The sequence below is a fragment of the Heloderma suspectum genome, chromosome 11 (assembly GCF_057233095.1).
Source record: "Heloderma suspectum isolate Gila_16-S chromosome 11, 16-S_ref, whole genome shotgun sequence".
Lineage (NCBI taxonomy): Eukaryota > Metazoa > Chordata > Lepidosauria > Squamata > Helodermatidae > Heloderma > Heloderma suspectum.
Window position 1 is genome coordinate 23,669,540 of NC_139468.1, and position 14,062 is coordinate 23,683,601.

At 44.6% G+C, this 14,062-nt stretch overlaps 1 protein-coding gene across 5 annotated transcripts in view; it reads left to right on the plus strand.

Moving 5' to 3' along the window:
* The window catches only part of PDE8A (phosphodiesterase 8A), a 233,260-nt gene that overhangs the window by 174,930 nt on the left and 44,268 nt on the right, over positions 1–14,062 (plus strand). For all 5 annotated transcript variants that reach the window (XM_084817234.1, XM_084817232.1, XM_084817233.1 and 2 more), the window contains 4 exons: positions 2,581–2,637; positions 9,760–9,950; positions 11,977–12,033; positions 13,814–13,871. In XM_084817234.1, the coding sequence (XP_084673360.1) occupies positions 2,611–2,637; positions 9,760–9,950; positions 11,977–12,033; positions 13,814–13,871 (333 nt within the window). In that variant the 5' untranslated portion in view covers positions 2,581–2,610. The remainder of the gene's footprint in view (positions 1–2,580; positions 2,638–9,759; positions 9,951–11,976; positions 12,034–13,813; positions 13,872–14,062) is intronic.

Below are 14,062 nucleotides of genomic sequence, written 5' to 3' on the forward strand. Positions count from 1 at the left end.
ACCACTTTCATAGTCATCAGAATCTATTTGTTAACGTGTGCGCATGTGTGTGTGTGTGTCTAAAGCATTCTGTTCACTGTTTCATCAAAATACTTTCCTACAATTTTATTTCAAAACAGAAAAGCAGAGATTGTTCCTAGTCAAATCATTTCAAAGATTATTCTTTATAGGAGCAGCTGATGGCATAAATAGTAGCGCTGTGCGCAAATGGCCTCTCAAAATTCTCCAGCCTATTTCTGGGCAGGGAAATTGGGGAGACAGTTTCACTGAATTTCTCCTAGGGAAGGAGAATTTCTCCAACAGTTTCTCACAGATAGGGCTCACTATCGGCAAGGGTTGTAGCACAGCTTCTTTCTCTTTTCCTTAGGGTTTTTGGTTTCTTGCACTGCTTCTGTGGGTGGCAGCAGCATCAACTGTGGTGAGGCTTCCACTCTTCTGAGGCAGAATTTTGAATTTCTTTTGGTGGTATTTTTGAGCTTACCTAATCACTGTGAGGTGGCTGAGGGTGCTGTGTGTGTTTTCTCTCTCTCTTACACATCTTCCCATTGCTCTGCAGCCTCCCTGGCCACCTGCACTTCCTGAACTGAAAACCGCCATGGGAGGAATTGCCTCATGATGTCTTCCTCACGATGGCTTTAACGGAAGTGCGGGCAGCCGAGGAGGCAACAGGCTGTCACAGAGATTACTGTACAGTGACAGACAGGACACTCATGCACACTCCTCCGCCATCTCGTAAGTAAGGTAAGCCCTTGGACTTACCCAAGACCAACCCATGAGAATTTCTCTGAAATTTCTCCTCCCTTGAATTTCTTTTTGAAAGCAAATTTCTTTTCTATCAAACTGAATGAGAAGGGTTAAAAAAAATTGGGAGAAATTTTCGGCATAGCACTAATAAATAGGAAGACTCTAAATCAGATTTCCACAACCAGGTACCCTCACTTTGGATGTGTTGGACTAAAGCAGGGTTGGGGAAGCTCAGGCCTAGGTGGCCAAATCCAGCCATCCTGAGTCTGGTACTCTGGGCTTCCCCAGATGGCCACATCCCCTACTGTTTTGCCTGCCCTCATCCCCTTCCCCCCAACCACAGATGGTTTAATGGCTTCCCAGCTTTTGTGCAGTTTTCCCCCCATTCAAAAAGGCTGAAATGCCTCTCCTAAGACTTAGTTCCTGGCACTAAGGACTTCAAACTACAATATCCTGGATATTTAATTTTATTTTGGCCCCACCCCTTTTGTCTTTGCCCTTGCCCCTTTGCCTTTGACTCCACCCACCACTGAAATGCAGCCCCCAAGAGCTTCTCCGGAATTGAATTTGGCCTTGGGGCCAAAAGAGGTTCCCCACCCTGGGGCTAGAGGTGGCGGATATAAACATTACCTTGTAGGATCAGACTGAGATGTATCTTGTCCTGCACTCATTTTCCATCACCAGTCAAACAGATGTTTTGGGGAAATTTAAAAGCATGGCATAAAGGAAACACCCTCTCCTGTTTGTATCCAGTGCATCATAGAGGTAGACTGGCTTTGATCATGCAAGTTCCATTTAGTTATAATTGATAACCGCCATTGATAGCTCTATCCTACACTATTAATTGTCTAATCCTTTTCAAAGCTGGTCTAAGAAAGTGGCCCTCACTAGTACAGCTTGCAAATCCTTTGGCTTGATGAGTTGTCATAATGCAGTCATATGTGCCCATGATACCACTACAGAAACAAAGTGCTCTCCCAAATAGTAAATCAAAGGTGTCTTTTAAATCTGTTTGGTTGTTGTTAAGGATGGATGAATCCATCAGTTTTGTTGTCTCTCATTTTCTCATTTTTCCAGTCTTAAGTTCAGTTAGTCCCAAAATTTGATAATTTTTCCAATCTTAAGTATGACTCGTCTTGAATGGTGAGCATTTTCCCCTAAAGTTTGCATGAAAATTCGTCGCATTTTTGTACGTGTTTCTCCTGGTACATGCATTTTGTACGCAATTTTTCCATATGTACACATTTTTGTGATCAATTTCCTTGATATAATGCAGTTTTAGCATCATTTTCATGAATATGCACATTTTTCTATGCACTTTCCCCTAATATATGCATTTTTTATTGGAAAACTCCATTGCAAATTCGGAGAATGGCAGATTTTGAAGGATAACTGAGTTTCAGTTCATGTATTGGGTTGAAAGTGCAAAAGTAGGGAAGTTTGCATTAAACTGCGAACTGAACAAATTTTCCCCCATCCCTAGATGTTGGTATATTTTTTAAAAATGCCAGTATTTGGAAAGCAGTAGGTGATGCTGAAGATGCAAATACCTGCCAAGCAAGTTTATGCGGCTAATACCTTTTTTGCTTTCGGTATGAAATGGCAAATGGAAATGCCTCAAAAATCCATTGGTTAATTTGTCACCTTGTCAATGCTATGCTGATTATAAATTCCTATAGGCAGTCTCCAGACAGTCTGCCACATAATGTTTGCCATGTATTTCTAAAGTGTAGGGTAAATCAACCTCCCCGTTTTTCCTGCCAAGAAGTGATGATGATTTTTCTACCCCCAGATGCAGGATAGACGCACTTAACATTGTCCTGTTCTTGTTCCTAGGCAGTGGGAACAGATGTGCAATTTGGCCCTATGAGACTCCATCAAGATCAACTTCAGGTAAGCCATGCTAGAAGTTGAGATGCCAGCCCCAAATCTTGTGCTTGTCAAAACGAAGCTGCTACTCTGTTCTGTTTTACAATTCATTAATAAAAAATAAATCCACGAAATGCATGCATGTGTGTTGATTTATGCCATTTATTAGTCGCATTCTTTGCTAAGAGGTGCTCATAGCAGCATACAATAAAAACAAACAGGATAATGCAAAACAGTAATGCAAGCATGCATAGATCAATAAACCTAAAAGCAATCCTAAAGAGGAGTCAGTTGCCTAGTGGTTAGAACGCTGGACTAAATTCAGGGAGACCCAAGTTCAAATCCCTATTCAGCCATGAAACTCACTGGGTGACTATGGGCCAGGCCCTCTCTTTTTAGCCTAATGTGACTGAAAGGGTTGTTCTTAGGATAAATGGGGGCGAGAGCGGGGGCAGGGGAGAGAAACATCTATATCACCCTGAGTTCTGTGGAAGGACGAAGATTGGGATAAAACATATATACTTCATTATTTATAAATAAATCTATGAGTGAAAATGCACATACTTGTGACTTTGGGGTAGGGGAGTTGAGGCCTTGGAGCCCTCAGTTCTGACGTCATTTTGAAAATGAGTTTCCAGGAAATTGAATTACTACCATATATTACCATGAGTTTTGGTTATGTTAGGAGTTGTTGGTGTTCGAACTGGGAAACGCTTCTGTGTGCAGCTGCCCCTTGTGGTGAACTAGTAGTTTGAAAGAACTTCTTGCTGGCAATTAAGTATTTTCAGGCTCTGGACTGGCCCTGCCCACCTATTCAGCTACCCTGGACAGGAAATGCTATAAAAGCCTTCCTGTTTCGGCTGAGCAACAAGGCCTTTCTGGCTGTGGTGTGTTTCTGTGTAGTCCTCAGTTCTGGCTCCACAGCGAGCTCATCTCTGATAGTTGTCCTATGGATCAGCCTTGAGTCTTTTTTACATGTCTACTAGGCAAGCAGTGTGGGGGTTACAGAGGGGAAGCTGAAGAAAAGTGGCTTGTGGGAGACCACCCAATAAATTTGTGGCTGCGATCTGTACCAAGACTTCTGTCAAAGACGGAATTCTGTTAGGCATCCATTTTTGGCCTGGCCTCTTCTCTGAAATAGCCTGACACAGTGTCAGAAGTCTAAGGCTTAAATCTTTAAAGAATTGCTTGCCACGGCACTGTTTTCAACCCCAGAAAGCTTCAACTCTGACAGACCATCAGAATGGCCAGGAACGATTTGCTCGTTTCTGCATAGCAACAAAGCTCCACATGGAGACTAGGAGAGTGCAGGTTAATTCTCTCATCTATGTTATGGGAAAAGAAGCTGACCAGATCTTCAAATCCTTTACCTTTTCTGAGGAGAATCATCAGGATGACTGTGCAGAAGTGCTGGCCAAATTTCATAAGCATGTTATTCCCAAGCATAATGTAGTTTATCAGATGGCCAGTTTCCACCAGAAAGTTCAAAGCCTTGGGGAGTCAGTGGAATCCATTGTGAGAGGCCTGCATGAGATGGCAGAAAACTGTGATTTGGGGGGCAAAAAGCATATCAGAGACAGAATTCTCTTAGGGATCCGTTTTTGGCCTGGTTTCTTCTCTGAAATAACCTGACAGCTTCCAAATTCCCAATGTCTTGTCTTACCCACTATTTCTCTGCCATCTCTTTGTACCTTCTCCCATATCAACCTGCCTGTTCACTGAGATCTACAGATTAGACCCTCCTGATTGTCCCATCACCTGCACAGGTACATATGGGACCAAGGAGAGGGTCTTTTCTGTTGTGGCATGTTGCCTTTGGAATTCTCTCCCGGCTGCAGTATAATAGACGTTGTCTTTTATGGTGTTTAGGCACCTGTTAAAAACTTATCCATACACCCAAAGCATTTGCTTATTTTAATACCTCGTTGGTAGATTTGATTTGTTGCTGTTTTTATCTTTTATTTACTTTAATTGTTGTTTTAATTTTGTACACTGTGATTTGATAACGAAGGGCAGTATATAAATATTTTAAATAAATAATACATATAGTTCTCTTCCCTATGTAGTGCTTTATTCGGAAGATCGCAAAGCAGCAATCCCCAGACTACACTGTTTCTGAAAGCCGCAATTTGCCATAGAGTAACTTCATGGCATATAACTTAAAGTGCAAGATGGATCTGGGGCCCCATCTACACCGGGATCTTACTCCGGGGTGGGTGTGAGTCGAGGTCCCTCATGATAGATGACGTAGTTGTGACTTCGCAGCCATCCATGGCTTTTGCCCTGAAAAAGAGGAGTTCCAAGGAGGCGTATTACTGCGATTTTGGGCGTTTGCTGCGGGTTCCCCCATGGTGGCGGTCTGTCTGTTCCTTCTCCGAAGTTACTTCGCATCTTACAGTGTGCATGTTGTAGGTGTGTGTAGTGCCTACATCACCCTGTGACGCCCCTTTGCTCCCCCATCCCTTCACAGCTGCGCAGTTGCAGAGGCAAAGAGGGGCGTTTTCACCTAATTAATCACACTTTTGCACAGTTTTGCTTCGTAACTTCACAACGGTTGTTTTTGGACTTAGTACCCAAGGGCTGGTGGGGGCCTTGGGGTAGGAACAACATCTCCCAGCCACCATTTTGGAGCAATGGCTAGGCATGTAGTGCTCACGCTTGTGAGTGCGAACCATTGCAAGAACCTCAGGCTGGGGAACTGACAAGCTGATGGTGCGGAAAGGAAGGAGCACAAAACACCCAATTTTTACCTAAAACAGGGTCAGAAAGACACAGCTTGTTGTTCAGTTGTTAAGTTGTGTCCGACTCTTCGTGACCCCATGGACCATAGCACGCCAGGCCTTCCTGTCCTCCGCTCTCTCCCGGAGTGTGTTCAAGTTCATATTCATTGCATCAGTAATGCTATCTAGCCATCTCATCCTCTGCCGTCCCCTTCTCCTTTTGCCTTCAATCTTTCCCAGCATCAGGGTCTTTTCCAGGGAGTTTTCTCTTCGCATTATGTGGCCAAAATATTTGAGCTTCAGCTTCAGGATCTGTCCTTCCAATGAGCACTCAGGGTTGATTTCCTTTAGGATGGACTGATTTGACCTGCTTGCAGTCCAGGGGACTCGTAAGAGTCTTCTCCAGCACCACAGTTCGAAAGCATCAATTCTTCGGTGCTCAGCCTTCCTTATAGTCCAGCTCTCACAGCCATACGTTACTACTGGGAAAACCATAGCTTTGATTGTACGGACCTTTGTCGGCAAGGTGATATCTCTGCTTCTGACTATGCTGTCTAGGTTTGCCATAGCTTTCCTCCCAAGGAGCAAGCGTCTTTTAATTTCATGGCTACAGTCACCGTCTGCAGTGATCTTGGAGCCCAAGAAAATACAATCTGTCACTGCTTCCATTTCTTCCCCTTCTATATGCCAGGAAGTGATGGGGCCAGATGCCATGATCTTCATTTTGTTAATGTTGAGTTTCAAACCAGCTTTTGCACTCTCCACTTTCACCCTCAACAAGAGGCTCTTTAGATCTTCTTTGCTTTCTGCCATTAGGGTGGTATTGTCTGCATATCGGAGGTTGTTGATAATTCTCCCGGCAATCTTAATTCCGACCTGTGATTCATCCAACCCGGCGTTTCTCATGATGCACTCTGCATATAAGTTAAATAAGCAGGGTGACAATATGCAGCCTTGTCGTACTCCTTTCCCAGTTTTGAACCAATCAGTTGTTCCATGTCCGGTTCTTACTGTTGCTTCTTGGCCCTCGTACAGGTTTCTCAGGAGACAGGTAAGGTGGTCTGGTACTCCCATCTCTTTCAGAATTTGCCACAGTTTGTTGTGATCCACACAATCAAAGGCTTTAGCGTAGTCAATGAAGCAGAAATAGACGTTTTTCTGGAATTCTCTTGCTTTCTCCATGATCCAGTGAATGTTGGCGATTTGATCTCTAGTTCCTCTGCCTCTTCGGAACCCAGCGTGTACTTCCGGTAGTTCTCGGTTCACATACTGCTGAAGCCTAGCTTGTAGGATTTTGAGCATAACCTTGCACAGCAGAGCCCCTCAAATATAAAACAGCCACTGAAGTATCACACCCCCACACTCATGAGACTGCACAGCTGCACATCTCAGTATAATGGCCAAAAAAAAGGGCACAGCGAGTCTCTTAGGGAAGTGCGCAGTACATCGTGAGTATATCGCAGGGCATGGTGATTCGAAGCCACATTGGTTCACAGTTGCGACGGGGGGTGGGTCAAAGTGGTGCCATATAGATGGGGCCCGGGTTGGTGGGTTTTCATTTAACAAAGAGTTTCGTCCTATTTTCAATGGGAGCTGAGCTTTAAGTAAACCCAAAGTGTCTCTCTTTCTCCCTTTCTCTTATAAAAAATACGCACGAGGTGTAAATGGTGACATTTATTGACAGACATTCCAACGAGCCTAATCCAAAGAGTAAGCACTGTTGGAATGTCTGGAATTGCTTAGAACTGTGAACTAAAGTTGAGTCTCGAGAGGGAGTGAATTATAGCGGCTAGATACTGACGTTTTACATGGGAGACAGTGGAGAGTAGGCACTGGTGTACTTGGTTTTTGTATTCATGATTGCTGTCCCAATAGGTTTAGGAATATGGAAAGCTGCCTTATACCTGGATAGATTATTTGTGAACCTAGTCCAGTATTGTCTGCTTGGACTGATAGCAGCTCTCCTAGGTCTCTGGAAGAGACAGGGTCAATGCGCTGCCTTTCGGTGGGGGTGGACCTGCCACCACTTCCTCCTTCCCCTCCCCAGCTTTGGTTTTGCCACCATTGCATTAACGTTGGAGGGGCAAGCAATCTCGCCTGTTGGTACCTCGCTGTGAGGCGTCCTTCTTCAAAACAAGGTGTTGTGGGCAAGATGGCCACGGAGACCACCACTGCCACCATCGCTTTAAAGCTTAAAGTAAGTTCAAACAGTATTTGCTGCTGTCGTAGCAAAGCGGCGATGGCGCCAGCAGTCTCTGTAGCCACCTCTCCCACAATGCCTCACTTTGAGGAAGGACCCCTCAAAGTGAGGCATTAGGCCTCATGGGTGCTCCAGAGAGCCCCACCAGCCACTTCCTTGCAAATGCTCCATTAGCAAGCGGCAGTGGGCAGGCTGAGCGGCAGCTAGGAACACATGGCTGGCTGTGATAATGGCAGGCAGGCCTCTGGGTGGTAGATGGGTGGGGGCACCCAGTCCACCGCCTCTCCTGATCTGCTCCCTGAGCCACATGGGTCACTGTGGCACCTGGAAGGGCCAAGCCTGGATAGAGACCTTTCACATAATTTGCTACCTCATCCTTTTAACCGGTGATGCCAGGGATTGAACCTGGCACCTTCTTCATGCAAAACATGTGCTTTTTCCCATGTGCACCCAGCAACACAGCATCTGGTTCAATGTGGTGCTATCTCACCCCTCATGGGGGTGCATGCAAATAATATAAAAGGGGTGAGGAGCAGATCATGGGTCTTCCTCTTATGATCAGAATCATCGCTCCCAACAGGGTGCTGATCATATGGGAAAGAGACCCACGTAATCTGCTCCACCCATGTGCCCCTTTGCCTCTTAGGATTACACCCGTGCTGTTGACTGTATGACCCCCTCACCTTCTGTTGTAAGAGGTCTGTTCCTTGCATTACCTGCCTTCTGCATTTGAGAAATTTCCTTCCATTACTCTGTGTTCTCAAGTATACAAAGGTAGCTTGATTGTTGCTGTGTAAACTGTTAACCTTGAGGACAGACAGCTATACGGGAACTACATTTGTCCAAGCCACACTAGATAAGCAACCGTATATTTAATTCTCCTTGATAATAACTGCAACAACTTTATCTCACAGTGTAGCATAATCAATCACTCTAAGTAGGTAATAATAACAAAATAGGGCGGTGGGGACGCTGTCCTTTAATTCAGGGTGACGATCTTTGGCAGATCTCTGGGGGATCTCTGGGTGATTTGCAGTAGATCAGCAAGGATCTCTGCCTACCAGTTATTTAATAATAGTAGCAACAAAATGCTTCCCATGCCCATCCCCAGCTTTAAATTATACTGTGAAACCAAGAAAGCGTTAGGTATTCAGGAGTAGATTTTTGTGTGCAAGGACTGTGAGCTCAGATCAATTCTGATACAAAAATAAAAATCCTATTCTCTAAATTCTTTGATTCTAAGTGTGGGTCTGTTGCACCAGGCTCCGATTGGTGAATTTCGGTGTTCTAGTAAAAGCAAAGTAGATCCCTCAAGCTTGAAACCTGCCCAGCATTCCTCCAATTATAAGGTATCAGTTGAGATTAAGAGAGCAATTCTGTGGTCCCTGGGCGAGCATCCTAGGGACCATAGGATGGCTCAGAAAACCCTTCCAAAAATCAGAGACGGTGCTCCAACCTCAGAAAGGGGAGTTGGAGATCCAACCTTTGCATGCCAGCTGTTTGCTTCCCTTCTTTTTTTCCTAATAATCTACATATAACATTTGCCCCCACCAAATGAGGCAAGGCTACAAGAGAGAGGGCTTTTTAGTGCTGGGTGAGTTGGCCTCCCCAGACAAGTTTGTCTGGCACCTACTGTGTGGTCTTTTTGGCACCAGCTAAAGCCCTTTTTATTCTCTCAGGCATCTTAAGAACTGATTTTAGTGCTTTTTGGTCTTTTATTCTGATGCAGTGTGTCTTGTTTTTTTCCTTTTGTTGTTGCTGATGATGTTCTGCTGCACTGTTTTTAACCTTTGTTGTTGGTTTTATGATGTGCTTTTTTTATCACTGTCAATTGTTTTGCATTTTATGTTTCTAATTTATCTGTACACTGCCCAGAGAACTCTGGTTGTGGGGCAGTCTATCAACATAATAAATAAATGGATAAATTTTAATCCTATACTTTTTCATCTATGCATTTCAAATTTCTCTGTCCCTCCTATTCCTGCACTATAACCTAACCATCCTGTTTTACCACAGATGGCATATGTGACAGGGGCTTCTGATTATACACGTTTCCAATTCAAGGGCTTTCGCTCATGTGGGAATGCCATAAAATTAAACACTTGAATGAGTCAGTGAAGCCTGAGTGGCTTTATATACACCTACTGCACGATTTAATCTATACATATATAACGGTGTGGGTTTTGCATTAAATGTGTTTCTTTTTCTTTTCTTTTTTTGAGCTAGGTACTTCTAGTGTTTGCCAAAGAAGACAACCAGAGTAATGGCTTCTGCTGGGCGTGTGAGAAAGCTGGATTTCGGTGTAACGTTGCCAGGACCCCTGAATCTGCCCTCGAGTGCTTTCTGGATAAACACCATGAAATCATCATCATTGATCACAGGCATTCGAGACACTTTGATGCAGAAGCACTATGCAGGTGAGTCCTCTTCGCCCGAAGAGCTGGAAAAATACTATCATGTAAATAATAATCATCATAGCTCTTTTTAAGCTCTAGACTAAGTTGGGCACTTTGTTGAGCATTGTGGGAATGTTTTTAAATGGCAGGTGTCTTCCAGGCCCAGCCATTTGCTGTGGGGGCCCCAGAGCCTGCAGCTGTCAGTTGCAGGCCCTGCAGGGGTGCTTTGGGCTGCCTGACAATTCTCAGTGCTGATGCCGGGCCTGCGTAGCACTTTTGCGTGCAGACTTGCGCATCTGCAATGATGCTTATGTGTGAGTGAAACACTTCAGGAATCTTTAAAGCACTGGGGGATTCGGGGCTTTTAATGCTATGGGGAAAGGCTGTAGCTTAGGGGGAAGCTGCGTAGGGGATGAGCAGATGGTTTGCATGCCGACGGTCCCAGGTTCAATCCCCGGCATCTCCAGGTAGGGCTAGGGAAGAATTCTGCCTGAAACCTCAGAGAGCTGCTGCCAGTCAGTGTCAATAGTACTGGGCTAGATGGACCCAGGGTCTGACTCGACATGAGGCCGCTCCCTACATTCTTACTTAACCCAAAATAACACAGCTTCAAGACATGAAGGGAAAAGAAAACATGGCGGATGCTTTCTCTATCCAGTGAGGCTTTAGGTGTGTGAGCATGTGATTTCTCTGGACTTGCCAGCATTTGGGGCTTAGAGTATAAATCAAGTGGCCATGGGGCAAAGGTTTTATCTTGTCTTGTTAAAGTTTAGCATTCTTTGTAACATGCAAGCTCCATTCATATTTTTATTTTTGAAGCTCCAGCGCATTCGTATTTTCATTTTCTGGTGTTTTATTGCAAGTTTACAGTTTTGTGCAAGTATATGCCATACAATAAACATGTAATGGTTGCTGCCACCACCACCACCACCCCTTTTTGTCACTCGGCTTCTGGGCAGACAAAAACAGTTAACTTTGTGACTGTGGATGGATTGGGAAGATGGAACCCAGCAGTTAAAGGGACTGGCCTGTACTATTCCTGGACAAAACAAATACCTTTAGTTTGCATACCGCCTCGCTGATCCATGCTGTCATTGGCCATGCTCCCCAAAGGGTAGCTCCTGATTGACTCAACTTGCTGCCAGTCTCCCAGAATGGGATAAATACTTCAAGTTGAAACAGCGCATGGCTGCAGCCTTTACCTGGCAGCACTTGTGCTTGCAGCTACATGCCTCCCTGGTGCTGTCTGGGGGCCATCCAGGCTGTGGGCCCCAGACTTTGGCCTGGTGGTCCAGTATTAACAGTGCCACTGTATAGAGAATTTCAGATTTATAGACAGTATAGGCTGTAATGGTGGTAGTTGGGGGATGGAGGGGAGAATTGTAAACAGTGAGGACAAAAGGAAATTAAATGCAGAAATTCCTGACAGTGACAATCCCATGATTAACAGCGGTCAATCATTTCTGCAGGCACAGAGACAAGCCTGAGCCGTTACGCTCCCATTCGGAGCAAGAGAGGGGTAGGCAGAGGTTTGCTCCGACTCTCAGCTTTCATCCAGCAGGTGCTGACCTAAAACAGATCGCTGGCTTTCACCCACGTGTGGAGCTGGGGAGGAGGCAGGGACACACCTGCCACTCCGCAGCTCCAGTGTTGGAAGCGAACCTTGAGCTTGTCTCGCTTGCCAGAGCCTGGCTGATTCCTCACCGTGGCGAGGGAGGCAAGAGAGATTGTTGAACCCTGCTTTTGGATAACCCGCCTCCAGCTGTTGATCAAAACCAGCTCTGCGAGTCGTCCCATTTCTCTGCCGACATTCATAAACCGCTGTGGCTGTTCTCTTAATCAATAGTTAGGATTCAGTTTTTATTTTTTTTTATTTAAGCATCTGTGAATGAAAATAAAATAAACCCTGTCGTGCTTATTTCAAATGTGCTGTAGAATACCTCACCACCTTGTGAGGCATTTAAGTCGTGAAAGGCAGTTTAGAAAAATGTGTTAATAAATACTAAAAATAAAATAGAACTTATTAACTTATTTTGATTTTTTTAAGGTCCATTAGAACAACAAAGCCGTCTGAAAACACTGTTATTATTGGTGTCGTGCGGAGGTAAATGAGAAATATCATCATGTTCCTGTGTAAAATAATAAATGAATGCAAAGTCCATGATTACAATGCTGTAAGCCCTGAAATAATGGCTTGTTCTCTGTTATTTTTACTGATGATTGTTGGCTGTGTAGCTCCTGAACATAGACTTCTGGGTTATAGGTTTGTGTTTGACAGGCAAATAATGCAAAAACAGGCTTATAATGGAGATGTTTTAAAAATGCCTCATGCTGTGATGTGTGTGCAACTGTGGGTGGGTGGAGCCACATGATGGCAAAAAACCTGTATCTTTGAGTAGATGGGGGTAGGTTTCAAGAAATATTCAGGGGGAGTGGATACTGAACCCTTCCCAAATCCCTCGTGTTTTGCCCACAACCTGTAAAATAGTGGAAGTGCCTCTGAACACATGAAGAGTGCCTTGCCTTTCCTACCCAGCAAATGGCAGCCTGTCTCTCCCACAGAATTAAGGAGAAGGAGTAATAGCTCAAATGGCATTGTTCCCCATAAGCCTGAGTCCTTTGCACATTTCTTTTTGAAAATTAAACATTGCTGTCACTTCCCTGGCAAGCCCCAGACCAGACCAGCCATCATCTGTTTGCAAAACCAGGGTTAAAAAGGCAAGGAGACATAGACTTTCCCCCTCCAGATTGCAGTCCAAAGCAATCCACTCCAGATTGTTCTTCCTTCCCTGCAGCAGCTCCCCTTCACAACCTAGCCTTTTTGTTGATTTTGGGTTTTTTGTTTTGTTTTGTTGTTGTCTTAATCAGCCTTTTTTCTTTCTGATGTGGAAAGGGGGAGTCAGAGAGAGAAGTCAGTTGCAAGGAGGGGTGGGGAATGGAGAAAGACTGGTGGGGAGTGGGGAAGAAGCAGGTCAGGTACTAAACAATTGCGGGATTTGAAATTGCTCTCTGCCTTCTTCCATCCATTCAGTCAATCAGTTTACAAAGCGAGTCTTCTTGTTCTTAAAAAAAACCCCAATCTACTGGAAGTTGGAATGAAGTTGCAGGTATTTGGAAGGCATATATTCTCAGGGTGAGGGGTGGAGACTGTGGCTGCAAGCATTCTTTAGCGGCTGCTACTGAGTTCCAGGAAAAGAATAGCACTGGGGAAGGGATGCATAAAAAACTATGTGGGGGAAGCAGCTTTGCACGTGGAAAGGGAGTGAAAGAAGCACAATATTGAACAGCACCAGAGGGAGGCTGAAAACGGTGCTGCTAGCTCCGCCCCAACACACTCAGTCAACCAATCAGCTCTGCATTGTTCCCAGGCAAGGTGGGGGGGTGAAAGGGAAGAAACTCTTGCTGATGCCATTCAGAACTAGAGAACAGGCTCTCTCCCCAGAATCTACTCCAGGTTTTTCAGCAGCCGAATTTAGCGTCTGTGTGCCACCTTCCTCCCTGAGCATTCTGGCTCTCCAAGATCAAATACTTTCTCACCTCTGTCTGGTTGGCAAGGGGGGTTCTTGAAGGCTGATGATAGGTATTGTTTGTAGTACATGGATTTATGGCCACATGTGTAACATCGTTATTTGGTCTGCATTGGGCACTCCAGCTGGGACGCAGGATATACATTTTTAGATTTTTTAAAAATGTAATACCCATGGAAGCTTGTGTGATGGTTGCTGGCTTACAGCCATGATGAGTATCTCAGACACCCTGTTTGGAAAGTATCCTTTGACAGCAGTTCCACAGATAGCATTGCAGACTGCAGATGCTGATAGTATTATTAACTAGAGAAAAAAAAAATTCTGACATCTTGCCATTCTTCCTCTTCTGTTTTTAAGACATGCAGATCGTGAAGAATCCTCAATACTACCCTTCATTTCTGCTGGCTTCACAAGGGTAGGTGTATTTATTTATGTTGATGTTTTTAGCCCAACCAATCCCTGAGCCTGGGATATATTTACTGAATGCCACCATTCACATGTGAACACTGACAATCCCAGATTGATTTTGTACACGTCTGAAAATAACATGTTTCCCTGCTTTTTGGACATCAGAAAATGAATGCTGACAATCGTATGTAGATGACT